The sequence below is a fragment of the Musa acuminata genome, chromosome BXJ1-9 (assembly GCF_036884655.1).
Source record: "Musa acuminata AAA Group cultivar baxijiao chromosome BXJ1-9, Cavendish_Baxijiao_AAA, whole genome shotgun sequence".
NCBI classification, from domain to species: domain Eukaryota; kingdom Viridiplantae; phylum Streptophyta; class Magnoliopsida; order Zingiberales; family Musaceae; genus Musa; species Musa acuminata.
This window is the reverse complement of record NC_088335.1, coordinates 48,847,100-48,874,368: the sequence shown is the minus strand read 5'-3', so window position 1 is coordinate 48,874,368 and position 27,269 is coordinate 48,847,100. Positions and strand designations below refer to the sequence as shown.

Sequence of the window (27,269 nt, the reverse complement as noted above, 5' to 3'; positions counted from 1 at the left end):
TTATGATTTAAATAATTTTAATTAGATCCCTAATAATATAATTTTAATTAAAAACATCTCTTCTTGAGATTTCGATGGCTTTTTTTATTTAAGATTACAACAGCGTTAATTTTTGAAGCAAAATATTATGTATCTCAAGCTTTATACAGTTTTATCTATCTATCTATCTATCTTTCTTTTTTTAACTTACACATCAAATGATTTGATATGTTTCGATTTTATCAAAAATAAAATAAAAATCAAATCAATTCCAAACGAAATCGATATTTTATTTTTATTTTTATTTTTAATCAATATATAGTTTTTAATATTTATTTTTTAAATTCAGTAATCTTGTTTCAAAATAATGCATTCATATCTGCATTTGGATCATAACCTTATCGGATTTGGCTTAAATCTGACCCGATAACACTCGGTGGCTTTGACGAAATAAGAGGCACGTCACATCGGGCTGTTGTCCTTAATCGGATCCGAACTCGTTATGGATTTGGGTCGAACCTGACCCTAACCACACTCCGTCGATGTTCCGTTCCAAGATTCCAAATTCTGGTTAAAGACGCAGGACGTAACTGAAAGGAAACCAAGAAAGCAAACGGTTCGACCGCGGAATCGATTGGGAGGAGACGAGACATGGCAGCGATGCAGCTCACGCTCTCCTCCTCCTAAGACCGGCCGCGGAAGCAGCAGCTTGGAGAGACGACGATCTTCCTGCCTCTGCCCCTAACCCTAACCCTAACCCTGAGCCTTGGTTCTGGAATCTCAAGTGCCACCCCTTGGGATCTCTCCGGAGATGCGTGTCGGTTGCCTTCGCCGGCTCTGAGGGGGGATGAGGCGGAGACCGTTCGATCTCCGTCGGCCGGCGAGGCGGGGATGGATTTCCGGCGTCTGGATGTGGCTGGTGGCCGGCGGCTTTGGGGTGCTCCTGCTCCTCGTGATGCTCAGTCGCGAGAAGCTACCGAGATCCGCGCTGCCGTTGATCCGCCAGGTGGGGTCTTTAGACTCGATACTTTAGATGTCGTAAAATTGTCTTGTTTGTGCTTGTACGGATCGTTTTCACTCTGGAGTCACGAGATGGGGGAGAACTTTGGATCCGTGATTTCTTTCCAACTCTGTCGGTTTTTTTCTTTCAAATGCCTCCAAGAAATGATTTCTAGAATATCTTTTTATTTATTTCTAGAGGATTATAAGATCACGTACATGATAAAGTTGCATTCAAAAGTTATTCATGCCATGTAGTTGTTATGAATGATCAACTTACCGTATGCTCTCGTTTCTTGATTTGTAATGATTGGTAAGGAGCATATTGCCACACAATACATTCTAACTAACAACAAATATCTTCGTATGGACATATTCCATATCCTAGACAAGTGTTTTTAGTGATGATTGATGGGCTTGTCCAACAGCTTTCGTTTTTAGCAATTGCATCGCAGTCCATCTTGTTGAATCCAATCACAGCTTAGACATGGCTAGCACCAATGGCATCCACCATCACCTCATGCTGGCTCCCATTTGCACATCCATGCTATACTTGTACTTGCAACGGTGAATCTGCTTGTACTAGCTTTGATGGTGCTGTCAAATGGGCTCTTCCTTGGTGGTTAAAGATTATTTTACTACATTGTTTCTCTGCATTCATGTTGCCCCATCCTTTTTGAAAGCCCTCAATTCTAATAAAAATTCTAAATGGTGAAAAGATTAATGATCATGTCTTGCGGCTATAGGCTGTATTGTTTAACTATGTAAAGCTCATGTTTTCTATTGCTTTCTCTGTTGTTTTACTATCTAAATGTTAAATTGTTGATTTGTTTTTTCACCAGACATATGCTAAAAAGGATCCTGACAATTGACAAGAAAAGCCTCATGAGTATTTAGGGATTGTCTCAGCACTTTAACTGTAGCAATCCAATAAATGCTCTCATTAGCTGAGTTCCTCTGTAATTTAAATTATCCTCTCTCAAAGTTTCGTAGTATATATAACTCAATAGCTTAGTTCCTCTATAACTTGAGAAACATTGAATACCACCCTTATTCTTAGATATTAGTACGAAATAACTTCCGTCTAATCATTAGATGTTTCTCTAGTTTTCAATATTTTGCATGATAAACTAGTTAACCAAAATACACTTAGATGTTTTAGACTCCAAATCTTAATAGAAATATCATCAGATACTACACTCTTATGCATTTCCATTGTCTTCAAAGTTTCCTTTACCTCACATGCCCTAATTCTACAAAAAAATCTACTAATACATTATGTTCATCTTTAAAAGTAAATTACCTATATTATTAAATAGCTTTTTTTCTTTCTTTCCATAATATATATCATCATTATGAATCTTTTGTTCTTTATCCTTAATGCATGAAATAGGTCGGGCAGAAATATCCGTTAAACACATCACTCTTTTCTTCCATCATAGGTTGATTTTTTATCTTCCTTTTGCAGTTAAAAACCTGCTCTCTCTCTCTCTCTCTCTCTGTCTATATATATATATATATATATATATATATATATATACATATATATATATATATATACATATATATATATATATATATACATATATATATATATATATACATATATATATATATATATACATATATATATATATATATATATATGTCATTAGCTTTGGGAGGTAAAGTGATTTTTGTTTCTTGAGATTGAACAAAGATACCTTATGAAGAGGGCAGTTGGATTCTGTCAGAAAGGTGTAACATATTTCTTGAAGCTATTAGAGTTTCATATAGATTGTCAAATCTTATGTCCCTTGATAAGAATCACTGAGGAACGGAACATGCTAATGGCCTCATCGCTGTTATATCACCTAAAAGATGGTCAAGTCTCTAGTTAAAAGTTTGGTTTTCCTGACAACTCAACTTTACGTTAAATTATTTTAATTCTTATTATTTTAACTTGATTTAAAATATTGTTTGCTGTGGGAATAGAAACCAAAATTGGTTTTGTATTTACATTATTAAAAGAGGATGGAGACAATTAGATGTACATTTATTGTTTGACTTTAGGAGTCCAGAACTATCAAGGTTTTTCTTTTAGCTCATACCAAACTAAGCTCTTTAGTAGTTTTTTCTTCTACCTTATACCAAACTAAGCTCTTTAGTCATTGGCAAATATTTATTGCTTCAAAGGTGTATGTGTGTGTATGTATATATATATATATATATATTATTTTTTTTTCTGGTCCGGGAAGAAGGATTGCTTCATGTTTTTTATGTGCTTAAATTACATTTTCACATGACCAGGAAAATTCTATCACCCCTTATCCTAGTGTCTGATTTGGATCAACAGATACTCATCCAAGAACATCACAGAACAATCAAGAGTGTGAAAATGCGCTCTTTTTTTTTTAACCAAACAAACAGAAATTATATTAAACCAGCAACAAAAGAGAAGTGGGAGAAAAAGAATGGCAAAGAGCACACATCTAAGAAGCTGAATTATTCGCCTCTGGCCTCTTTTCTTACATAATGCAACCAGGCTGCAAGTGAGTTGTGGAATTGGTGTTGAACTGAAGTGCTTCTAACCAATAAAAGAAAGGAAGATTGAAAGCTTATTAGCTCAACTTGTCCAGCACACATTATGCATGATAGGCTTAATGCTAATATTTTAGTGGTCTTTCATGATAAGATTGGGTACATGACCTGACCAGGGTATTGCAATGGTCTTAATGGAGAAATCTTTCTCTGCATGGCAACAAGGCATGTCGTAATGTTGGCTGGGCAAAATTATTTAACTATCTTGCTTTTTCCAGTCACCCATACATACTATAACTTGGATAATCAACTGTATTATCATTCATCATATTTTAGAATCCTTTGGCACACTTTCTCTGAATCAAAAGTGAATACATCCTCTAAGTGAAGAATTTGAAGTCTGATCACAGTTTTTTGTTTCTGATGTACAATTAACATGCATTGTTCTGTCATTTACTGGCTGAATATGCCACTGTTCTTTGTCTCGGTAAAGGTTTTGGAATTAAACTGTATTCTTGTTAGATCCCCTGCAATTAACAGGATATTTTCAAGATTAAGGAAAAATAATCTTTTTTTACTCTTATCATATTCTTTAATACATCTAGTTGATTCATGCGTGCCAACCATTCTGCTAACCCTTGAAACCTTGATGTTTTTGCTGCAGAAATTTCACCACACTAGCCTTATTGAAGGTCTGAACATTACAGATGAAATGCTGAGTCCGCATTCATTCACAAGGCAGATGGTAGACCAAATATCTCTTGCAAAGGCTTTGGTTATCATCTCTAAAGATAGCAATAATCTCCAGTTTGCAGCTGAGCTTAGTGCCCAAATCCGGAAATGTCAAGCTCTTCTGTCCAAGTCTGCAACAATGGCGATCCCATTAACCACAGAAGAATGGGAAACAGCAATTCATGATATGGCTCTCCTCCTCTACCAAGCCCAGGAACTCCATTATGACAGTGCAACCATGATTATGAAGATGAAAGGTCAGTTCGAGTCTCTGAATGAGAAGATGAAATCGGAGGCTGAAAAGAACACCAAGTATGGGCAGATAGCTGCTGAAGAACTTCCAAAAGGCCTCTATTGTCTTGGTATCAGGCTCACCATGGAATGGTTTGGGAATCCAAATCTTCAGAGAGACTTGTTGGAACGGAAGCACAGTTTGGAGAAGCTGAGAGACAATAATCTCTATCATTATTGTATCTTCTCTGACAACGTCCTTGCTACATCAGTTGTGGTTAACTCTACCAGTATGAACTCGAAGAATCCAGATAAGATTGTGTTCCACCTGGTCACAGATGAGGTGAATTATGCTCCCATGAAGGCCTGGTACTCCATGAACAATTTTCGAGGTGCAACCATCGAGGTCCAGAAGGTGGAGGACTTTAGCTGGCTCAATGCCTCATATGTACCAGTTCTAAAGCAGCTTCAGAACTCTGAAACACAGAACTTCTACTTTTCTGGAACTGGTGATAACCGGACACCTATTAAGTTTAGGAACCCAAAGTACTTATCAATGCTAAACCACCTGCGGTTCTATATCCCAGAAGTCTATCCAGCGTTGCAAAAGGTCGTGTTTCTCGATGATGATGTAGTAGTCCAGAAGGATCTCTCAAAGTTGTTTACAATTGACCTTAATGGAAATGTGATGGGTGCTGTTGAGACTTGCATGGAGACGTTCCACAGGTTCCATAAATATCTGAACTACTCCCATCCCCTGATACGTGCACATTTTGATCCTGATGCATGTGGGTGGGCATTTGGAATGAACGTCCTTGATTTGGGGGAGTGGCGAAAGAAGAACGTAACCGGCATATATCACTACTGGCAGGAGCATAATGCTGACCACACCCTCTGGAAGCTTGGAACATTGCCTCCTGGACTTCTGGCCTTCTATGGGCTGGTTGAGAAGTTGGATGCCAATTGGCATGTCCTAGGATTGGGGTATACGAACGTTGACCCATTGCTCATAAAAAATGGTGCAGTATTGCACTATAATGGGAACATGAAACCATGGCTGAAGATTGGCATTGAGAAGTACAAGGGTTTGTGGGATAAGTATGTGGACTACTCGCACCCTTTGTTGCAACAATGCTTCATGCATGGATAGAGAAATGTGGGGCCAGTATAACTGTTGTTTGTGCAATTTATCAGGTTGGCAGAATCCGTAGAACAGCCAGTGCCTGCTGCAACATGTAAAATTCTTGAGGAAACCATAGACTTTAGATATACATTGTTTCTTTTTGAGAAATTTTCAGTTTCATCCTGCTAGGTTCAAGATGTGGTTACTGGTTAGTGTCGGTTGTGTTGTAGGCCAGTTGAACCCCTTATTCAATTCATCTCATGGCTCCATCTTTTGAAAGATATATTGTTCTTTGTACTAAGACGAGATTGTTATAATGAAGGAATTTGTAGTGGATATATTAGCACATGATCATACTTATATTGAAACAGGATAAGATTAATTTATTTTATGTCCTACTCATGACTCATTTATGGATGTTTGTGAGATTTCTCTTGCACTTTCCTCTTCAATCTGAGAATCTCATGAGATTTCCTGATGAAGTTTTAACAAACTGAACAAGTTGTTTCAAGCTTTGTTGTTTGATATGTAAAGACTTACACTTTTCACCTACCTCATTGCTTTCAGCAATGCATACCTTGCCTTACAATGCTTAAAGCAGGCTATGCAGCAGTGGAGCAGAAAGTGGACCTGCTGAAATCCAGTTTATAGTGTGTAATGAGTCCAATTGTAATAGGCAGAAGAAAGGGCAAAGAGTTCAGAGATAAGTAGCATGGTTATTGTTAGATTGATTGATTAATGAATTACAAGGGACGAATTATAATAAATCTTTACTCTGAAGAGTTGCTTCAACTTTCAGGACATGAATCTTTACATACATATAGAATGTAGTTGATCCCTAAATTTGGTAATTATCCCTCTAGATTTTATGTTTAGCATACATATAGATTTTATGTTAACTCAATTAAAATTCTAGTTGGCATTAATAACATTTAAATAACATTATTATCAGAATATCAAGAATATTTTAGGTATCTATATGTCTTTTAAAACAAAATTATGTAAAAGGATCTTAATAACTGGAGAAATATATATGCCATATCAAAATTTAAATGGGTATGTACAATGTTTTTCATGCTTTGAGAGGATACACATGTAAAAACTCATAATAAAAATTTACTTATTGAGGTTGATAAAAATAACCAAGTGATGTGATGCCAGAAGTATGAATCTCTAATTTGGAGACTATATTGTGATGATAAAAGAATATTTCATGTAATTTATACAGAAATAACAAATATTATTTCGATTGTTTAGGCTGTTGCATGAGTCTTTTCCTCTCTTTGAGCCTTTACTTAGTTAAATTATATATCTAATTCTCAATATATATATATATATATATATATATATATGTGTGTGTGTGTGTGTGTGTGTGTGTGTGTGTGTGTGTGTGTGTGTGTGTGTGTGTGTGTGTGTGTATATGTATGCTTTTAAAAAGATCTTATTTAAACCTAGTAAATATAAATCCCAATATTTAGAGTTTTATGGTTTGTTATTGCATATAACTTAGTAAACGGCAAAAAATGATGACAGTTTATCTTTGAGCTAAAATAGCATTGTTTATTATTGGGATTATTAATCCGTCCCACTCGTATATTTCTCAACAGAGATTACAATCAATAGCTATATTATTAATATATATATATATATATATATAATATAATATAATATAATATAAATATAATATAAAACCCTTATCCCCTCGATCCCCACTTGGTTTCCCGTCGCCGTCTCTTCTCACACAAAGGTCTCGCCCTACCGCCAATCTCGACTTCATCACCGCCCCAGTCGCTCCTTCGTCGAGGGCATCCGCCTCCGAGACATCCGCCGCCGCCGCCGTCTACGACGACCACCAAATCCTTGTCGCCAAGGTAACTGCTTCTTCTCCTCTCTATTCCTTGCTCTTCGCTTCTCTCGCCCGTTGGTTTCTGTAGGTTGTAAGTTAGGTTCTTTTCATTTCCTGCCTAGTTAAAGCATCTTGTGATGTTGATGATCTGCAGCATGGATAATTTCGGTTTATTGAACTTACAATTGCTGTTCTCTTTGGAGATTTCTTCTACGGTAGGGATCTCTTTTCTTGTAATTGTGCGTTAGATGCCAAATGATCAGAAGATTATGTAGACGATGAACAATGTGAATGTCATGCAAACCCCAAAGGCTACATAGACTAGGGGAATTATATTAACCTAATACATTGGCTGTCCAAACTAACAAGCATGCTTCGTGGAAAACATTCAACCCAATTAATCCACCAGAACATTCCACATCAGTATTATATACTGGTCTGTCTACTACTTATAGTTCAGGTAGCCAAAAAGTGGTTTTGGCATGATGAACCCACAAAAATTGAGGATTGATCGATGGTCCAGTTACTTCCATTGGCACTTAGGTGGTTTACCAGGGTCATTGGGTTATCATAATGAGCCCCTTGGCTCCTATTCTCGTCCAGATTAAACTAGAGGAGCGTATCATCTGCATAGTAGGTGTCCATGGATTCTTTATTGCTTCCTTTGGAAATATATGATAGCATACAAAACTATATGCAAGCTTGAAGTTACATGAATACCCTCAAAAGACAAATACCATGAATCGAGTTAATGTTGGAAGTTTGCATCTCTTACTAGCATCTGATGTTAATTGCTATGCATGTCATTGTTGACTGATATTTTCTTTAGAGCCTAAACCAAATGAGGAACATGGATTATAGGTAAGAACCAGGGTTTACTAGGAGCTCGAACTTTGTGTCATTTGAAAAAAAAAAATGATAGCCACATCTGTGCCATCTCCATTTGACCATTTGCGTTGAATGGTAAATGAATGTATATATCTACTTTACATACATTAATTTTCTCATGGCATATTATTCTCACTTATGTATTTTAATGTTGTCTGTTTGCCTCTTTATTTTGATAGTCATAATACTGTACTGATTGTAGATAAATTTGGTTTGATGATAAATGTTTTTCTATAACTCGTCAACAAAAGTTGTTTATTTATATAAGATGTCAGTATTGCATAACATGTTTATTTGTCAAGAAAAGTATTGTATAGGCGCGTGACTTTTTGTATAAGATGTCATTAGTGTTCAAGAAGCAATGAGATCTAATTTCCATGAGACACGTGTTATGCTTGCTTAATAAAAGAAATCAGTATATTTGTAATTTGTTGTATTATGTTGCTTCTCTTCGGAATTACTCCTGTGGTATTTCTATCGGGTGCTCAACTCAAATATTTGACTAGATTCGAAGTATATGGCCAGTCTATCCTTCATTGTTTGTGTAAAGCAATCATATCATATCAGGAACTTATTTTCATGTTTTAGCCCTTGTAGTCTTTAGATGCAAAGATTGCTGTCTGTCATTCAACTGTACTGAAGTTATATCTGCATTTATTTTGGTAAAGATGCAGTTATATCTGCATTCATTCTCCTCCTTTATTGTTTCTTCTCTACCAATTATCATGCTAATAGCTTATGATTTAAATGAAGTTAGGACACATGGACTAGTAAATGGACACGTCATTGTTCCTATCATCACTGAAAATCTATTCAATCTGTGTTTGTCTGTCATGCTCTAATTTTGATGTATATTACTGGTTCATCTTACTCAGTGGTTACTGTTTAATTATGCCTGGTATAATGAGCACCTGATTTTGTGTATACTTAATGCTAAAAGATTAGGTTATTGGTCCAGCTGATAAGGACATGATTCTGAATGGATGTGTCGCGATGAAACCTGGGCCTTGCAAGGCAATTAATTATTCCAATATGTCTTACTTTTCCCACGATCGGCCATTTTCAGCATCTCCGAAGGTTAAGAATTTGTGTGCTGCTTCTCAGGAGTTTGACCCCTTGCCCTCAAGAGGTATGTGCATACACCTGGTTTACATAGATCTTGGTTTTGCATTTTTTTTTTTTAAACATATGTATTAGACACTGAGTCATGCCACAACCTTGTGCACTAACATCACCCCTGATATGGGATCAATATCTTGTCCAGTTTGCAGTCCAAGCTATAAAAAAAAGAAAAACAGTAATAACAGCAGCAAGCACTTACGTCTTAGATATGTTGTGGCATCATATAATACTATATTTCAATATCTCTAATAACTCAAGTGCATTTAGCATTTAGAGTCATGCTACAACCTAATAACTTAAGAATTTTGTTGTATTGTTTCTAGTAAAATCTTCTCTAACTTTCCTTACACTATTTATCTTGACCAACTTAGATCCTAGTCACAACATCTATACATTTCCTTTGAAAATGTTTATATTGTCTTTAGACTATTTTCTCTTGTTTTGCCTTCTGTACTGTAACGTATGAGATCAAAGCTTATTGCTTTATCATTTTAGGTTTTCATGGGGTTTTGTAAACATCTTCCCATGTTTACTTGACTCACTTTTTTGAATTAGATGAGTAGATGACCTTGGTTATCTTGAATGACAAGTGTGCCGTAGTGAGCTTAACGAAAAATATTATCCCAAGTTGTACGAGAATGATCAGACAAATAGTGCTGTTTTCCATGTGAATCACAAGTGCATAATGCATCTTAATTTCAATTTCTAATATCTTGGTTCAGTAATAGTACCTTTAGAACCATGCAAGTCTCTGGTGCTCCTAGTGATTTCTCATTCTAATATCCTGAGAAATGGTTAGAAATACAAGACACAATTCTCAGTCCAAAAGATTGCATATCAGTAGGTCAGCCTCAACATTCCTCAGACTAGGTGGTAACTGACACTGTTTGTTTTCATTTATCATTTGGCAGAAATATTGCTGTGACTAAGGTTTCTGGGCAGTTTGATAGTGTATTTACATATTTGCAGGTTGCAATGTCACACATTTCTCAAGTGTGTTGTCCTCGTTCCAAAGTGGATATCATAGAAGTCTTTCAAGTCTGGTTCCTGTTTTCCCTAAACTCTGCACTTCAGGCCCCAGACACCGCATGGTTCCTAGAGCATCAAAGGATGTCCCTTTGAGCTTTCGCTATCCTCCAATGACAAAGAAGCCAAGGTGGTGGTGGAGAGCCGTAGCCTGCATACCTTACCTCATGCCCCTCCATGAGACATGGATGTATGCAGAGACTGCTTTCCATCTCCATCCTTTTCTGGAGGACTTCAAGTTCCTTACTTATCCCTTCCTTGGCTCCATTGGGCGTTTGCCTAGCTGGTTCCTTATGGCCTACTTCTTTGCTGCCTACCTTGGGGTGGTGAGGAGGAAAGAATGGCCGCACTTTTTCCGTTTTCATGTTGTAATGGGTATGCTGCTCGAGATAGCCCTACAGGTTATAGGAACTGTGAGCCGTTGGATGCCGCTTGCTGTGTACTGGGGCAAGATTGGAATGCATTTCTGGACTGCGGTTGCATTTGGCTACTTGTTCACGGTGCTGGAGTGCATGAGGTGTGCACTAGGAGGGATGTATGCTGACATTCCTTTTGTCTGTGATGCCGCATACATTCAGATTCCATATGACTGAGAATGAAAGTGGTTTAGAGCTCGTCTTTGTGCTGAGTTGTTTGAAGTAAAATTTCCATGAGAAAACTTTCTCTCTTTTGGGAATTGGAACCCATATTTGATGTATTTAGAACACAAAGGTCATCGAATTAGCACATGAATCTTGTTGGCTGATGTCCATGTTTAGATAGGCTAGGGTAACTCTTGATGGTTAACATCACATCATGACTCAAATCTCTTATCATTGTATCGGCTACGGATTTCTGCTTGTATCTTTCTGAAGTTTTTTGCTATCTAATTACTCTTCTTGCCATAAGTAAATTTATGCCGAACTTAAGGGCTGTACTTTTTGTGCAAAACTTTGGTGTGGTTTAGTATTAAATCAGAGAGCACGTTGCCTTTCATTTGGATGACTACTGTCACAAGCTTTTTTACCCTTTTTATTTGTTGGATTTTAATGCTACCTAGGATCAGGGAGAAGATATTGTTTTCTGTGACTAAATTGCAATGTGGCAAACACCAGCAGTAGCTGACTCTGCCTTGAAAGATTTGCTACAGCATGTCATACTGGGGATATTACAATCTTTGTCAGCAGCTCTTTTTCATCTGTTTGTATTGCACATAATTGTGGTCGGTCTCTCTAGTACCAGTCAATTTCAAGAACCTGGCATGATATATTTATGGTCTTGTTTTAGGTGTATCGATCCTCGAAGGCTTTTCGTTGTCTATTTGGATTTCCCAATGGCTCGATCTTTTTTTTTTTTTTTTTGACCTTGTCCTCTTGTCGGATATATTAATTCGAGATGCTTCCAGAAGAATCTTCATTGATTGTATTGTCATTTGAGGTTTGGAACGATCTTTGTTCCTGCGTCGTGCCATTGTAAACGGGTCGGATCCTTCTTTTATTTATTTACCCAGTCCTCTTGTCGGATCTATTAATTCGAGATGCTTCCAGGAATGTTAGCGTATCCACGACTGCCACGTGGCAACTCTGCATTTGTGTACGTGTAAATCCTGAATTCTCAAATTAAATTACTGAAATAATAATAATGACAGCTAACTGACTAATAATAATATGAATTATCGCATCGGTTTTGTCGTTAATTCGAAGTCCCATTTTCCTTGAGAACTCGCTCGAACCGGGATGGAAATGACCGGTCCTCTGAGCCGGTTCTTCTTGGGAACCGAACCGGGTTTCCCCGCCAAAAGCTTACCTCGTTTACCGAGATTTAAACCATAGTTGTGATTTGCTCTCTCCGACTATAATTATACATGTATTTAGATTAATACCATTATTTTGCTGCATCTACGCGTTCCAAATCCCATTAACTTAATCCCCTACCAACTGCAGTGAGTGCCCAAAATAGGAGCCCTACTGTGCCGGCCGCTCCTTTCGAACCACCGCGCGACCTATCCGCACAGTTTGTTCTCCCTCCTTTATGTCCTTATGGACGAGGCCGGGCGACGGCTCCGTGCACACGGCACGTCCGCGGCCTTCTCCCCCGTTCCTCCTCCTCCTCCTCCTCATCTCTCTCTCGTCTTCTCTCGCCTTCCGGAAGAGCGCGCTTCGTCACGCTTAAAGACGTCATTATTCCACTCCGTCCGCCTTTGTTCTTGGTGTTCGACCTTTTGCCTCCCCATCAACTCGACGACCTTGTTCGGGTCTCCGCTCCGATCGGCGCCACCTAACACCCGTTGATCCATCCACGCAGGATCTGGATACGACGGGCGGCGGTTCGGGCCCAGAGATGGTCGACGAAATTGGCCCGGCATTGTAAGGAGTAGAGACGGGAAGTGTTCGTCATGCAGCCTGCCGTCATCGACCATGCCGTGCCGGCGCTGTCGGTCCTCCACCGCCGTCCCGCGCAGGTGAGAGCATGCACCCGCCGGCTGTTCTGAGCTTGAGCTCCAAGGGTAGGGGGATGCGCGCACATCTCGGATAACTTCGTGGTCTGATGCAGCAGGGGAAGGTCCTGCATAAGGGATTGGCAAGGGTGGTGACGGCCAAGAAGGTGGTCGGTGGAGTTAAAAGCGACTCTGAACTCGTGGGAACCCTGAAGAGCAAGATCTTGAGGTTGAGGCACAACCTCGACCTGCCTCATCCGAATGCGTCGCTGACATTACATGAGGTATGTTCCTCGTGACATTTCATCCCTGCCGATCAAAGTTGGCTCACTCCTTCGGCTTTGGGTGCACTACCACAACAATCATAACCCACAATGTTTCAACTATTTGATCCGAGTTAAATAAGAGCAAGCATTTCAATCTTTACTTACAGTTCCTAATAAACTCTAATTAGCTTTCTTTTATCACTCTTGATATCACTGATACTAATTATCTCAGTTTTTCTAAGTAAATCATCTGTAGATCTCCTCGTCGCATCACATGTATATACCGTCATAAATAATTTTCTTTTATTTTATCGTCTATGAAAACTATATCTAGTCTTTGGATACAATGATGATGATAGGCAAATGTTCTTCATTTCTAAATTCTTAAAGAATATCCTAAGTGAGAAATAAGAGCACATAATGTGTGTCCTTTCCCTATATATGGCGATCCTAAATGTGAAGAACATTCTTAACATTTAAACAATGAGTCGCAATTTATTTGGAACCAAAAAAACATGTATATATCATCATAAATAATTTTCTCTTATTTTATCGCCTACGAAAACTACATCTAGTCTTTTTGGATACAATGATGATGATAGGCAAATGTTCTTCATTTCTAAATTCTTAAAGAATATCCTAAGTGAGAAATAAGAGCACATAATGTGTGTCCTTTCACTATATACTGCGATCCTAAATGTGGAGGACATGCTTAACATTTAAACAATGAGTCGCAATTTATTTGGAACTTAGAAAGCATTTGTGGAATCAATTTACTTGGCAAACTGCTACATGTCTGTTCCCTATCTTCTCTATGTTGGATACACAAGTCAGGACCTTCTAATTAAACCTTCTTAGAATTTCTACCATTGTATTTGCCAAGAAAATGATAAGTCTGCCATAACACCAAAAAAATAAAATGAAGTTCCTATCCACTTAACATCCAATCTGGTTCCTTGTTAGTTCCAGTACCAATCATACTGTTAGAGACTGCAACTCTAAGATGAGAAACAAGTACATGACTGAAAAAGAAAATTTGTCAGGCAAGACCAGTAAAGAGAGCATATGCAACCTTGTTTGACTTCTGGGAATCAAGATGAGCATGGTCCTTGTTCTTCCTGTTTTTGATGAAAATGTTCTTTGTGCTTTCACATCATGAGAATTTGAGTTACGATCATGTCTATGTGTTCAGACAAGTTAGAAAGAAGGCAAAAACTTTGGCAATACCACAACTTGTTCATAGTGTTATCATGATCAAGTGTCATTTGTTCAAAAGTTATCTACATCATTCATAAGAAAAACTAAAATATCTAAGAAATCACTTGTCTAAATAAGATCCACGCTACCGTAGAATAACAAATTCCTTGTGGCAGAAAGTTAATTGTAATAATGAATGAATGCCAATTGCTTCAAAATAAGTTGGTGAATGTTTGCCTCAAAAAATTTGGTATCTGACTTTCTTCTCCAGCATGGTGATTGACTATTGAGAAGCATAGAAGCTTTTTTTTTTTAAATTAAAGTTAATATGCTGCAATTATCTTATCATCTCCTTTTCGTCAATATAGATTCTAATGTATATTTAGCTATCTTGTAGTTGTTATTGGCCACTTTAGAGGATCTGCAAAAATTGTATGACAAGTGTATGACATCCATTCGGATCTCTAATTGTGATCGCGAATCTCTAACACAGGTTTAGTATGCTGGAAACATACTTGATTTCTATATGTTACGCCTAAAATGACTTGTACATGTCCAATGTTTAATTTAAAGCAAAGATGTTACAGGTATTATTGCAGTTCTACAAGGTACTCAAACTTGCTGGAGATTTATGGGTCGAAAAATGTCGCGAGTCAGACAAGATCACATTTGAGGAGGCAGATGTAGAAGATTTAAAGTTTGAGCAACTTGGTAAGCTCCCCTTCTATGTTTAATCAAGTGATGCTAGGAACAAATGACTGCTATACAAAAACACCGTTGCTCTTTTGATGATTTTTGTTTCATATTTTAGGTGTGGTAGTCCTCAACAGGCTTGATCGCATAAACATACATATAAAAGAAATGTTTGATCTTATGAAGAAGGATTCAGCTAGTACCTTGAAATCAGAGGAAGATCTCATCAAGCCTGACCACTGTGACAAGCCACAATCACCAACTTCAGTGCTACCGGAACCATCAGAAGTGAACCCAAATCTCAAGGGAAGCCAAAATATTGCCTACCTGCCACCTCTTCTCCATCCTCTACGGCTTCAGGCTGTTGGAAAGTTAAAACCTCTGGGTTTGAAGAGGCTTTCCTTCCATCTTTTCCCTTTAGTATTAGATCACAGATCCAAGGCTGTGACTCAAACAGAAAACATAACTGATGAGCTTGAGCTAGATTCACTAGATGCTACCATGGTCCTGAAGCCAATATCATATGCTGAGATTGGAAGTGATGGTCATGCTGATGGAAGTGAAACTTATGAAGATGCAACACTTGTCTCAACACCACCAGCCTCATCATCTCTACCGTCCGACATGTTTGAGTCTTCTACACCAGGTACACTTCGACCAACTTGTACAGGGCAAGTCTCACATGCTGTTAACATTAACCGGGATGAGGATGTTAGTAGCAAGACTTCTGATTCCACTATTCTGGTCCCCCCAACTCTACCAATCTTACGCCTGAGAACAACACATTTATCGCCAACTCCTACACCACCTCCTTCGCCTATGGTTTTAACTGGAATACCATGGTTCTTTGGTTCACCTAGACATTCTGGAATGGAGATGGAACCGGTTGCATATGCTATGGCCATAGATGATAGTGATCATGTCTGTACTTGTGAACCTTCTGAAACATCCTTGTTTGTCTCACCACAATCATCCTCAGCAGCAAGTGCACCAAAAATTCAAACCTCATTTTCTCCACCACTATCACCAGTGCAACTTAAAAAAGAACCTGCACCTTCTCCACAACTATCATCCTCTTCCTCGCTGCTCAGCAAGTCTGCACCAGTCCCTCCACCACCCTCTCCACCTAGAGGTTGTGTGTTGTCAGCATCCCCATCTCCACCATGTGCATCATCAAATCAACTGCCATCCTTGCCATCTCCAAAAGGATCTGCACCACCACCACCACCTCCGCCGAGTGTGGCAAAAGCAATCAATGCAAAGAAAACTAGTACCAAACTGAAAAGATCTACGCAAATGGGAAGTTTATACAGGCTTCTAAAAGGAAAGGTGGAGGGCTGTAGTTTGGATGGCAAACCATCCAATGGGAGGAAAAGTCAGACTGGAAACTGCTCTGATGGTAAAAAGTCTCAGGGCATGGCTGATGCATTAGCTGAGATGACAAAGAGGTAAGTATAACCGAAATCTCAAACTCTTATAGTAAGAGGGCAGGACTTGTGATTTTGGGGGATTGGCATAGTTCAATATCAGTTACATTGTATTTGCTTGCATCGATTAGATCAGCCTACTTTCGGCAAATTGAAGAAGATGTTGAAAAGCATTCTGCATCTATTATGGAGCTGAGATCCTCGATTAATTCCTTTGAGACCAAGGACATGAAGGATCTGTTAAAATTTCACCAGCATGTGGAACAACAACTTGAAAACCTGACTGATGAAACACAGGTAGAGCAGACTCGACACTTTTTTGCTGCAAATTTACGTTAGTGGTTACTCAAGTATATGTTTTCCTTTTGGGGAGATAATGGTTGGGGTGATCCCTCATCCCTGAGAGCATTTGATGGGTCAAATACTTTGAAGCCACCTCCACAAGGAACCAAAACTTAATGCTTCTCAAGATTAGGGAACTGATCGTTCCATTTGGTTGTATATATATTTTTTAGCTTCAGCTATTTGTCTTAAGGCGAAGAAAGTCTTCTGCTATTTATTATAAGTTTTTCATGGCTGCAGGTTCTGGCTAGGTTTGGAGGCTTTCCCTCGAAGAAATTGGAGACCATAAGGATGGCAGCAGCTCTATATATGAAGCTGGATTCAGTGGTCACTACATTAAAGGGATGGAGTTTAGCTGCTCCTATTGCCCAGCAGCTTCCCAAGGTCGAATGCTACTTCAACAAGGTAACTTGGTAGAATGTTGATGAACTAATACCTACATGATTGATCCACTGTGAACTTAATTATTTGTCTGATGGCATCTGATCACTTTTACGTATGCAGATCAAGGAAGCAATGGAAGTGATAGAACGCAACAAAGAAGAAGATTCCACACGATTCAAAAACCACAAAATAGAGTTTGACTTCACCGTCCTCGTAAGGATCAAGGAAGGCATGGTTGATTTATCATCGGATTGCATAGAAATGGCGCTCGAGGTAAGGAAGCTTTCCCATCCATTAATCTCCACCTAGTTATAAACCTGACCTTCAGCTGGGATCCAGCATTCAGCCTGAGAGTAACGGAGAAGACAAACAAGATGAATTGAAGAATTATTTGTTGATGATTCTCCCACATGATTTTGCTCTGTTCTTGGCATTTTGGTTGCATGATACTGACATTTCCATCCAGATATTGTTAATTACTTGTGGCCTTGCTAAAATGTTGACCTCTGTGTGTTTCTCCATGTTGAATTCCTTTTACCCACAGGAGACGAGGGAAATGGGTGGAGAAACCAAGTCCAAACCTAATGGCCTCTCCACGATGCTGTGGCGGGCTTTTCAGCTGGCATTTCGAGTCTACAACTTCGCCGGAGGACAAGATGATCGAGCGGATAGGTTGGCCAAGGACTTAGCTCGTGAGATTGAGACCTGTCCTCGATTTTGACCTCTGCAATCCATAGACATCACCCAATAATTAGAGTTGTGATATATATATATATATACATATGTTGCGTTGGAGGATGCCAACATAGTAACTTCCTTGGCTCTGTGACACCCAGATGAGAACATATATTTCTACTAGTGTTTCTTTCTTTGAACGCCACGATTAAGGAGTCATCTTAGTTGCAATTCTATGATTCCTTGGCCAACCTACCCGTGTGTAAGTTTGCAGGGGACATGTCCAAAGAGATTTCTATATCATGTCACTCTATGGTTTTGTACTGTGGTGCTTGATGTAAATTGCTGCATATTTCTAGGAAACATGAATCAATTTAAGTGATAGAATGTGGATGAAGATGAAAGCAAATATATTATCTTTATTTTCAGCATTCTTCCTCCAAATGAGCTTTGAAATGTGGAGAGACATTAAGTGTTTGGTTTGTCAGACAAGTAGTAAGGATTGAGATTAAGTATCAGTGAAAAGATTGTGAAAAATACTGATTCATAAAGGGAATGGAAGCATGTTTGTGTTGATGTTACCTAAACCATACAAGGGACATGATGGAAATTTGGATCATCTATCTCACTGAGACTCTCCACTATGGAAATTTGGATGAACAGGAATTTAAGAAACAATCAGACTGTGTGAGTATTTCTACAGGAAATCAGAACATGTTAAATGACTTGTAAAAACAACAAGAAACTCCAATGAAAAATGAATTATAACTAAACATGAAGATAATACAACACATTAAGAAAGTATGGTTATACAACACAAAAGAAAATAAAGAGTGAAGACATCCTTACAAGCCTGAATTCTCCCCAACCAAATCTTCAGTGAGGTAGGTATCCACAACATAGAGAGCAGTTGATTGGCCAGAACTGTAGCTTCGCACAATCGAAATAGATCATCAGTTCCAACATGAATGCATCAAAGAGTCCTCATTCTTAAACATATTGCAGCAGTTCAGCAAATTAAATCCTACTGAAAAGCCTTGAGGTGTCATGCTCTTGTATTAACACTGAAGGGCTGATAAAAAAGGAACAAAAGACTGAAGCATCACAAGGTCATGTCAGTCATACAATGTGCTCCATCCTATCCAATTTCAACCAACTCTCCCCTTGCTATTAAGAGATGCACTATCATAGAATGAACAAGTTATCTTTTAATAGTGTCCTTATGGTAACAGAAACTTGAATTTTTTAACCATTTTATTATCCTAAGTTCCTCTCTGATAAATTTGTCAGTCCAGTTCTAAGATTACACATCCACCAAAAAAAGAAAATAATCCACAGCATAGTGCATGGGACTCAAACACACTACAAATTCAAGCCATTAAGGAACCAAAAAGTGGAACACTGAGGTGGCAAAAACCTATCACCTACTTGAAAATTTGTAACTTGAGATCACAAAATCAAACGAAAATAAAATATCAGGGATTCCTAAAAGGACTGTTATCTCTCTTTCAGCAAAGACTATTCAAATCTAACCTTGTAATCAACTAGATATTTTTTCCGTAATCATGTCCTGAGTAACTGATTTCCATTTCTATTTCATATTCCATGTTTGATTGTGTCATTTTAGAAAGCAGATTAAAAGAAAAATAAACCAATAGGTAAATGACACGACCAAACATGGAACATGACATATTTCTTTCCTAAAATCTAATAACAAGAAATGAAAATCAGGACATAATTAGGGGAAAAAAAAACCTAATTGGTTACAAATCTCCAACACCTGGAGTCATTCTTGTTAAGCACATGCAAAATTTTTCAATGGCATATTAAAGGCCTATTTGTACAATAGATAGTTGAATTGTTTGTTCGATGAAATGGAACACAATCCTTAAGATGTGAATCATCTGGCAGAACTACCATAGAGCAACTTCACCGATTGCTTTAAAGTTCTCGAGGAATTAACCATTACATGTAACAATCACTGTCATCAATCATTCAAAATGCAGTATGTTAGTGCTAGTCCCATGTTAGCTATATGAAATGCCTACAACAGGCACAAGCAACAAAAATTACTACATCGATCAATCCAAAGAATAAATTTAAGTCTTAAATGATACGATGGATAAAGTTGGACAAAACCACAACTTGCAAAATTAATTACTTGTACACAAATCTTATCCAGTGTATTGACACTCTTAAAACATGATTACCAAACAAGCTGACATATATATTCTTAGCCTTCAATTGCATATAAGATAAAACTCCACAAATAAAGGACAACTGCAACATGTCCACAGAGACAACACTCAATGTACTACAGCAAAAAAGTCAGACTTGGGAACCATGTAGTACATATGTTTTTAGAATTTTACCTGTTTAAATGACTATCACACAACAAAGAGAAATGCTGCCAAAATTGTCAAAAGGATATTATTTTAAAATGTTTGAAGCTGGAAATAGGCTATCGTATATGGAACCAATTGTAGATAACTCACTTCAGAGCAGCACCAATCAGCTATGTATACCTTTACTCGTCGACCTCCGCTTTTATTTCTTTCAGAAGATCTTCCTTGTACTCCTCGAAACTACCAGGGAATTTTCTTACAGTACCTTCTTCCACAACCCATATCTCACTGTTCTCTTCATCCTCGCAAACACGTGATATTAAACGAGCATCATGGCTCACCAAAACAACACCACCAGTGAACTCCTGCAGTGCATCTGCCAACGCATCGATACTCTGCATGTCTAGATGATTTGTGGGCTCATCCAGCAGAAGAATATGAGGCTTAGACATTGATATAGAAGTGAAAACAACTCGGGCCTTCTGGCCTCCCGATAGTTTGGCAATAGGTGTGAGGTGATTGTGGCTGGGGAGGCCAAACTTCCCAAGTTTAGCACGCACTGCCTCTTGCTTGCTAAATCCTTCTTGCTCTGGATGAAGACGGAGGAGATACTGGACTGCGTTCTCATCCATTGTCAATAGGTCAACAAAATGCTGGGAATACCTCCCAATCCGCAGCTTTTGGCTCCTGCGCACCTCTCCTTCAGTGGGCACCAAGTCCCCTGCCAGCAAATTGAGCAGAGTAGATTTTCCAGCACCATTAGGCCCCACAATGGCAACCCTTGTCCCCATATCAATGCCCACATCAACATCAGAAAGCCTGAAATCCTCCCTGTTAGGATAGCTGAAGCTGACCTCAATAAGCTGCAAAAGTGGTGGCGTGAGCTCAGTAGGCTCTGGGAAGTGGAACTCCACACTGTAATCTCTCCACCGCTTGGGAACCTCGGGTGGGGGTGCATCATCATCTTCCACCTTACCCTTTGCTTTGCTCTTTGCCGCCTTGGCAGCAGCGAACTTGGCCCGCTCATCAACCTTGTCCTGCCTAGCCTTGCTGCCTGTCTTCTTTGCAGCTTTCATCTGCTTCTCATAAACCTCATACTTCTTGTTTGTTTCTTTGCGTTTCTGCTCGTAGCCACTCTCGAAATCATCAAAGTTCCCACGGTAGACATTGAGCTTCAGCTCATGGAGATGAATGATCTCACTGCAAACTGTGTTAAGAAAGTCACGGTCATGGGACACCACGACCAGCGTCTTCTTCCAGCGGCAAAGGTACTCCTCAAGCCAAAGCACTGCTCTGAGATCAAGATGGTTAGTAGGCTCATCAAGAAGTAACAAGGTCGGCTGCACAAAAAGAGCTCTGGCCAAAGATATCCTCATCCTCCACCCTCCGCTGAAGGACTTGGTCGGCCGGCGCTGCATCTCCTTGGTGAACCCCAATCCAGCCAAGATCTTCGACGCCTGGGCCTCTGCAGCGTCGGAGCCCAAAATCTGCAACCTGTCGTACAATTCGGCGAGCTTTTCTCCGCTATCATCGTCGTCATCATTATTTCCCCCTTCGGGCTTCTCAGACAGGGCGGCAACCTCCTTGCGAAGCCTCACGAGCTCCTCGTTAGCGGACACGACCGCCTCAAGGGCGGTTCGGTCATCGCCAACCACCTCCTGCTCGACGAGGAGCACATCAATATTCCGTGGGACGGGTATCTTCCTCCAAGCAAGAAGCTTTAAAAGAGTGGACTTCCCCATCCCGTTGGGTCCGACGAGGCCGTATCTTTTCCCGTGGGAGATTTTAACAGAGGCGTTCTTCAGCAGTTCCTTACCGCGAGCCGAAACCGAGAAGTTCTCGATGGTAATATCCCGAACGTTAGCATCGGCCGCCGCGTCCTGCCCATCAGGATCGAGGGCGGAGGCACGGGCCCCAAGAACCACCGTGAAGGCGTCATGGTCGTCCTTGAGGACCTCCTGCCGCGCCAGCTCGGCCGCTTGCGCAACAAGAAGGTCCTTCTTCTCCCGCTTCTTGAGCTCCTTGTCCGAGAAGGTGGCGGCAGCGAGGTCGGTAACAGCGGATCGAGCTTTACGTTTGGCGACCTCGTCCTCGGCCATCTCCTCCTCCTCATCGTCGGAGGGGGGCAGATCGATGCCATCGATGTAGGAGGAAGGCTTGGGTTTGGGCTTGGACTTCTTGGATGCGGCGGAGGAGGAGGGTTTGGGCTTGTCCATGGACGCAAGCATGGCGGAGACGGAGATCTTCTCCTTCTTGGGGACGGCGGCGGATTCCTTGGACTTACCCGGCCTCGAAGAAGAGACCGCCGAAGCGGAGGATCGGTGGTCATCGGTGGCCGCCTTTCTCACCATGGCGACGGTCTCAGCGTAGCAGAAGTGGAGATCGGAAGCGATAAGAAAGACAAGAAGGGAAGCCGGTCGGCGGAGAAGGAAAGATCGGCGGCGATGGCAAAAGAGGGGAGGAGAACGAGGAATTACGAGTCGGCCACGGAAACCCTCGTCGCGTCCGAGACCGAGCATTTATAAGGTGCGGAGCCCACCCGATCCAATTCCGAACCGGATGCCGGTTCGATCAGGAATAAACCGGGTTCATGGTTTATTCCTGATCTCGGAGTTAATCACGGTCACGCCCACAAGCAAATAACCGACACGTATCGGAGAAGACGACGACGAAGAAACCGAGCAACCCAAGAACACACTTATTACATTCACGGACTCCACGAAAGAGTACAACATGCTTGGCAAAGGATTTCTGCTGCTTCACGAGTACATTTGACTTGTCGTCTGCCTTCCTCGCATGGCGGACTCCATGGTTTCTCTTTCTTCTTCAGCTCCACATCCTGAGCCACTTCTTCTCTTCTGCGGCGCTCCTCGCCGACATGGATGGTTTCTTCTTGATGCCATCTCTGTCTTCAATATCAACCTTGATCGTGACGGACTTCTTGGCAACCTTCTTGGGCGGTGGTGGTGGGGTTGCTTCGTCGGCTACTGCCTCAACTGCTACGTCTGCTTCCGTCTTGGCTGATCTCGATTCCCGGAGCTTCGCGGATCCACTGGGTTCCTGGTACTCCACCGGCACTTCCACCCGAGGAGTGAAACCGAGCTTGCCATCTTTGTAGATAGTAACTGGGACGCGAGTCTCCACATGCTGAGACATGGAGGGTTGGCCTTTGAAACGGCTGCTGTCTCCTTGCTGGGTATTACCGGCGAGGTTTGGCTGACCTTGACGGTTGGATTTCTTGACGAGGAAGTTGAGGAGTCTTTGGGAGAAGCCAACAGGCTCTGCTACTTCCCTGTTCATGTTGTTATCCATCTCCTGCACAACAAACATGGCAGGGAAGAATCGTATTTGAAGTCCCGCATGGTAGACCACCGATTCCTTCTTCGAAGACAGAGTTAGCGTCGAAACGCAGCAGGCAGATCCTTTTCGTTTCTTGGGTGTCTCGAGATGCCAATCTTGTGTATAGTAAAGTATGTAGCAGTAAAGAACCTTTTGACCGAAAGAAATGGGCCATGAGGATTCCAGGTTTAGAGCTGAAGGGGGTGCCGAGTGGATAGATATGATGATGAGAACAAGTTATTCCCTATCCAAGCAGATATGTTAGATTAAAAAATTGATATGAAAACCCAAAAAAAAAGAGATATAACTGTACACTAGAATTGTTTCATATCTAAGAAGAAACAAGAATCGAACAAAAGACATACTTGCCATTGTCACCTTGTTTTGCAGGACGGGGTGTCGCAGAATGGCCCTCTCTCTTACAAGCATCGCCTGTGATTTTAATATTGGTCAACTGTTCCTTCGTTAGAAGGTCCAGCCTGTGGAAAAAGCTATTACAATTACAAAATATTTCCCAGTAATTTGAACAGTTGCATCCAAATAACTGATAACCGAATATATATGCAAAAGAAGCTATGTACTCTTTTACCGATAGCTTCATCTTCTTCATCTGAGCTTTCATTTTTGTCGTCATCTTCCACGATATCCTGAAAGAAGAATATCAATAAGGATTATCCATGAACAACAGCATTCACATTTTGAAAGCATGCTGATTAGATGATGATCTAATATGAAGCATTACTAAATATCTTTCTTCATGAAATTTGATAGACTATGTTAAGGATCTAAATTGATACAGGAAAAAGATGGCCTCCAAAACAATGATGCTGCAAGAAAAAGCAAAAACTCATCAAACAAGAAAAACAAATATTTTGACAGCCCTAGTACAGGACCTGTCATCATCAGATTCATCCTCCTCCGTCTTCGTCGTTGTCATCTTCGTCGTTGTCATCCTCATCAACATCCCTATTTGCCTTCTGCTTATCAGCCTTATTCAACTCCACAATAGCAAGCATCTGTTTACATTGAGCATTAGAAATGAACTACCAGGAAAATTTGCTTTCCACAGGAAAGTCATAAAGATATTCATCTTCCTCAAGAACAATGGTTTTATAGCAACACAAGTAGATACTCTCATTATTTGAGCCGTGAGATAGTTCAAATTCTTTCTCAGAAACCAATCCATATTGAATTTGAGCACATCTCTCTGCAGAGAGTGTTCCAAATACTAGCTATTAGTTGTTAAATTTCACATAGATTAATACATTCTCATTTCCATGATGCTTCTTCTTACTCTCCCCTAACCAAGTCTGCATGGTAATATAAACATATTCAAAAGAAATACTCAGGAATAAGTTCATCTTATATGTGCCCATTTAACACCTGAGAAAGATGCACATATTTGTTCCTCTCCAGGATTGTCCTTGACAGTTTCTTCCGGTTTGATTTCCATACCTGAAATTTTTTGGTAAAATAATCAAAACAATGCTACAGGTGAGAAACAGAGTGCACAACATAAGATTTTTTTTTTTAACAGAGAAAAAAAAAATGAAACTTGGTTTTCAAGGCATATATGCATCCTCATGCGACTTATATACAACACAGCTTCCTATGTGAGTTCAATAATATATTAATAAAGGAAGATAAAGAAGATGAACCATATGAAAGAAAGAACACTCATTTTAGAAGCCCCTGTCAACTACAAGTGGGAGAATTTCTCACAAATAAACACGAGCCACTAACTTCTCAATGTGGCAATTGCTCAATGTTCCCAATTGCCACAAATTGGAAACTATTAACCAGTATGTTGCTGCAGAACACATCTACATGGTGGCCATGGAATGCACACTATCTTATTAGTACCAGTGACAAAGGATATCCAAATGCACAAAGCTCCTGCCAAAACAAGGTCTTGGGGTCAATGTAGACGATTTACCTTTACAAGCAAAGAAGTTATTTCTGTGCTTTAAGGAGATTACTATTTGTAACCCCTTTTTACTCTCTACAACCTCATTTTAAATTTTTTTTTTTATTTCTAAACTACACATTTGCAAATGGATGAAAATCATCCTCTTCCTCATCTTCTTCTTTTCCTTCCTCCGATTTGTCACGAACTTAGCTGATTTTGCCTAAGTCATGTGACACCCTTGTGTGTTCGTCCGCAAAGGATCAATTTTTATCCTTTAAGAACCTATAAAAGAGAAGACGGATCAGAGAAAGTGTTTAACTTAATATCCACAAGCATCCATTTTAGCAAACACTTACAAATTACATGCATGAACTTCACAAGCTCTGAACGGTCACGCTACAAAAGGTCCAAGATGGTCCGCCATGGTCAAAAGTCCTCACAAATGCTCACATGATACTATTGCGGAACAGGCAACGAACCAACCCTAAACACTACCCCCAAGGCTTCTCCAACCATGTGCCACTCAGGTAGCTCCTAGATGCTACACTAGCTGACACTCTGCACCAACCTACAGAGCTAGAAAACCCCCAAAATGATTGCTTAGATGGTCTGTTTACAGATAGTTTTACCTCTGTGCGACGATTGCACACAACCTGCATTTACAAATCTGAAATGACCACAAAAGCCAAGAAGATTGGGGCTGTCAAGCCTCATGCAAGCCTTTTACATACCGAGACAAAATCGAAAAACACAGACATACACGAGCATTATATCGAACACTCTATTTATAGTTTTGTCCGTGACAATTTAGAGGAGAATGTCAAGAGGGAGGGCGACGAGCGGGGTAGGATTGTCGATAGTAAAAAGGGGACAGTAAATAGGAAGCTTCTGATTTAAACCAGGTTGCACAGGATCATTATTACTATGATGCTTTGGCTCATTCTTCATCTCAGTGATAATAATCAGCATTCATAATGTTAATCAAACAACTTTAAAATACAAACTCACCCCCGGAATGAACATTCTTATCATCGAGCGCCCCTTTTTTTTATACAACACTGCTACACTACAGGGTTTCTCATATTCATCATAGTTTTCCACCAGAAGTTCCGTGAAGATAACTCAGGAGAATGAACTGCTTCAGGTACACAGAGGAAAAGAAAACTATATGAAAAAAAAGACTTTTTCGCTGTATTATAAATTGTGATACTGTCGGTGACACCACAAGCGCATTGTGTGAGACGCAAATAGATACGACATGCGAAAATAAAGATGACCAAAAGAAGGAAGAATAAGAACCCAAAGGACAGAGCAAATTCTCCTTCGAAATGCAGATGCAACATTTAATGGCATTGACACCGACAAATATTATGAGAGAGAGAAAGAGAACCAATCGAACATCCAAAAGCTAATTAGATTATTAGCGATCGCATGTTAAGAGGGGAAATAGAAACCAGCGCTCGTATGAATTAATGCAAATAATTATAGCCAATTTCATCGAACAGGAAACTCTACCCACAATCGATCATATCAACTAAAGCGGACGAAAAGAGAAGAGAGATGGGGAGGAAAATAAATAGCAAAAAGTTAGAGCGATTACCCCAGATCTCCATGAAGATAGATCAGAAGACGAGGAGAATGGGGGATCGGAGAGCGGTCCGAGAAGCAAACGGCGAGCGCAAGAGCAAGAGGCGGAAACGCGGTGAAGGATGTAGGGTTCAAGGGACGCGACTCCACGCACTGCCTTACTCCACGACTGGAGGCAGCGCGCGTCACGTTCCCCTGGTCGTTGTTAAATCGTGGCTTAAGT

The 27,269-nt window shown here is 40.0% G+C and overlaps 5 protein-coding genes across 8 annotated transcripts; 3 read left to right on the top strand and 2 right to left on the bottom strand.

Annotated features, from left to right (window-relative positions):
• Positions 1 to 560: 560 nt before the first annotated feature.
• Positions 561 to 5,932, top strand: LOC103999557 (probable galacturonosyltransferase 10). The gene is made up of 2 exons (XM_009421340.3): positions 561 to 985; positions 4,163 to 5,932. Exons 1-2 carry the CDS (start codon positions 827 to 829, stop codon positions 5,609 to 5,611), a joined length of 1,608 nt encoding a protein of 535 aa, XP_009419615.2. The 5' UTR covers positions 561 to 826; the 3' UTR covers positions 5,612 to 5,932.
• Positions 5,933 to 7,290: 1,358 nt separating this feature from the next.
• LOC135594004 (protein TIC 20-I, chloroplastic-like) lies at positions 7,291 to 11,211 on the top strand. Of its 3 annotated transcripts, none has more exons than XM_065084404.1 (3): positions 7,291 to 7,455; positions 9,277 to 9,447; positions 10,410 to 11,211. In XM_065084404.1, exons 2-3 carry the CDS (start codon positions 9,288 to 9,290, stop codon positions 11,057 to 11,059), a joined length of 810 nt encoding a protein of 269 aa, XP_064940476.1. In that variant the 5' UTR covers positions 7,291 to 7,455; positions 9,277 to 9,287; the 3' UTR covers positions 11,060 to 11,211. The 3 variants fall into 3 exon arrangements, with proteins under 3 accessions (XP_064940476.1, XP_064940477.1, XP_064940475.1); XM_065084405.1 differs by having other exon boundaries at positions 9,264 to 9,447; XM_065084403.1 differs by having other exon boundaries at positions 9,259 to 9,447.
• Positions 11,212 to 12,383: 1,172 nt separating this feature from the next.
• On the top strand, positions 12,384 to 19,139 carry LOC135594000 (uncharacterized protein At4g04980-like). The gene is made up of 9 exons (XM_065084399.1): positions 12,384 to 12,906; positions 13,002 to 13,166; positions 14,743 to 14,838; positions 14,933 to 15,056; positions 15,157 to 16,486; positions 16,597 to 16,762; positions 17,048 to 17,212; positions 17,312 to 17,464; positions 17,736 to 19,139. Exons 1-9 carry the CDS (start codon positions 12,841 to 12,843, stop codon positions 17,910 to 17,912), a joined length of 2,442 nt encoding a protein of 813 aa, XP_064940471.1. The 5' UTR covers positions 12,384 to 12,840; the 3' UTR covers positions 17,913 to 19,139.
• A 930-nt stretch (positions 19,140 to 20,069) lies between these two features.
• Positions 20,070 to 22,711, bottom strand: LOC135594001 (ABC transporter F family member 4-like). Its single transcript, XM_065084400.1, has one exon. The coding sequence runs from the start codon at positions 22,560 to 22,562 to the stop codon at positions 20,394 to 20,396; it is 2,169 nt and encodes a 722-aa protein (XP_064940472.1). The 5' UTR covers positions 22,563 to 22,711; the 3' UTR covers positions 20,070 to 20,393.
• Positions 20,070 to 27,210, bottom strand: LOC135594002 (uncharacterized). Of its 2 annotated transcripts, XM_065084401.1 has the most exons (6): positions 27,060 to 27,210; positions 24,934 to 25,005; positions 24,444 to 24,566; positions 24,140 to 24,197; positions 23,916 to 24,029; positions 20,070 to 23,794 (listed from the first exon to the last, which is right to left on the bottom strand). In XM_065084401.1, exon 6 carries the CDS (start codon positions 23,539 to 23,541, stop codon positions 23,038 to 23,040), a length of 504 nt encoding a protein of 167 aa, XP_064940473.1. In that variant the 5' UTR covers positions 23,542 to 23,794; positions 23,916 to 24,029; positions 24,140 to 24,197; positions 24,444 to 24,566; positions 24,934 to 25,005; positions 27,060 to 27,210; the 3' UTR covers positions 20,070 to 23,037. The 2 variants fall into 2 exon arrangements, with proteins under 2 accessions (XP_064940473.1, XP_064940474.1); XM_065084402.1 differs by lacking the exons at positions 24,444 to 24,566; positions 24,934 to 25,005; positions 27,060 to 27,210 and having other exon boundaries at positions 24,140 to 24,394.
• Between the last annotated feature and the right edge of the window lie 59 nt (positions 27,211 to 27,269).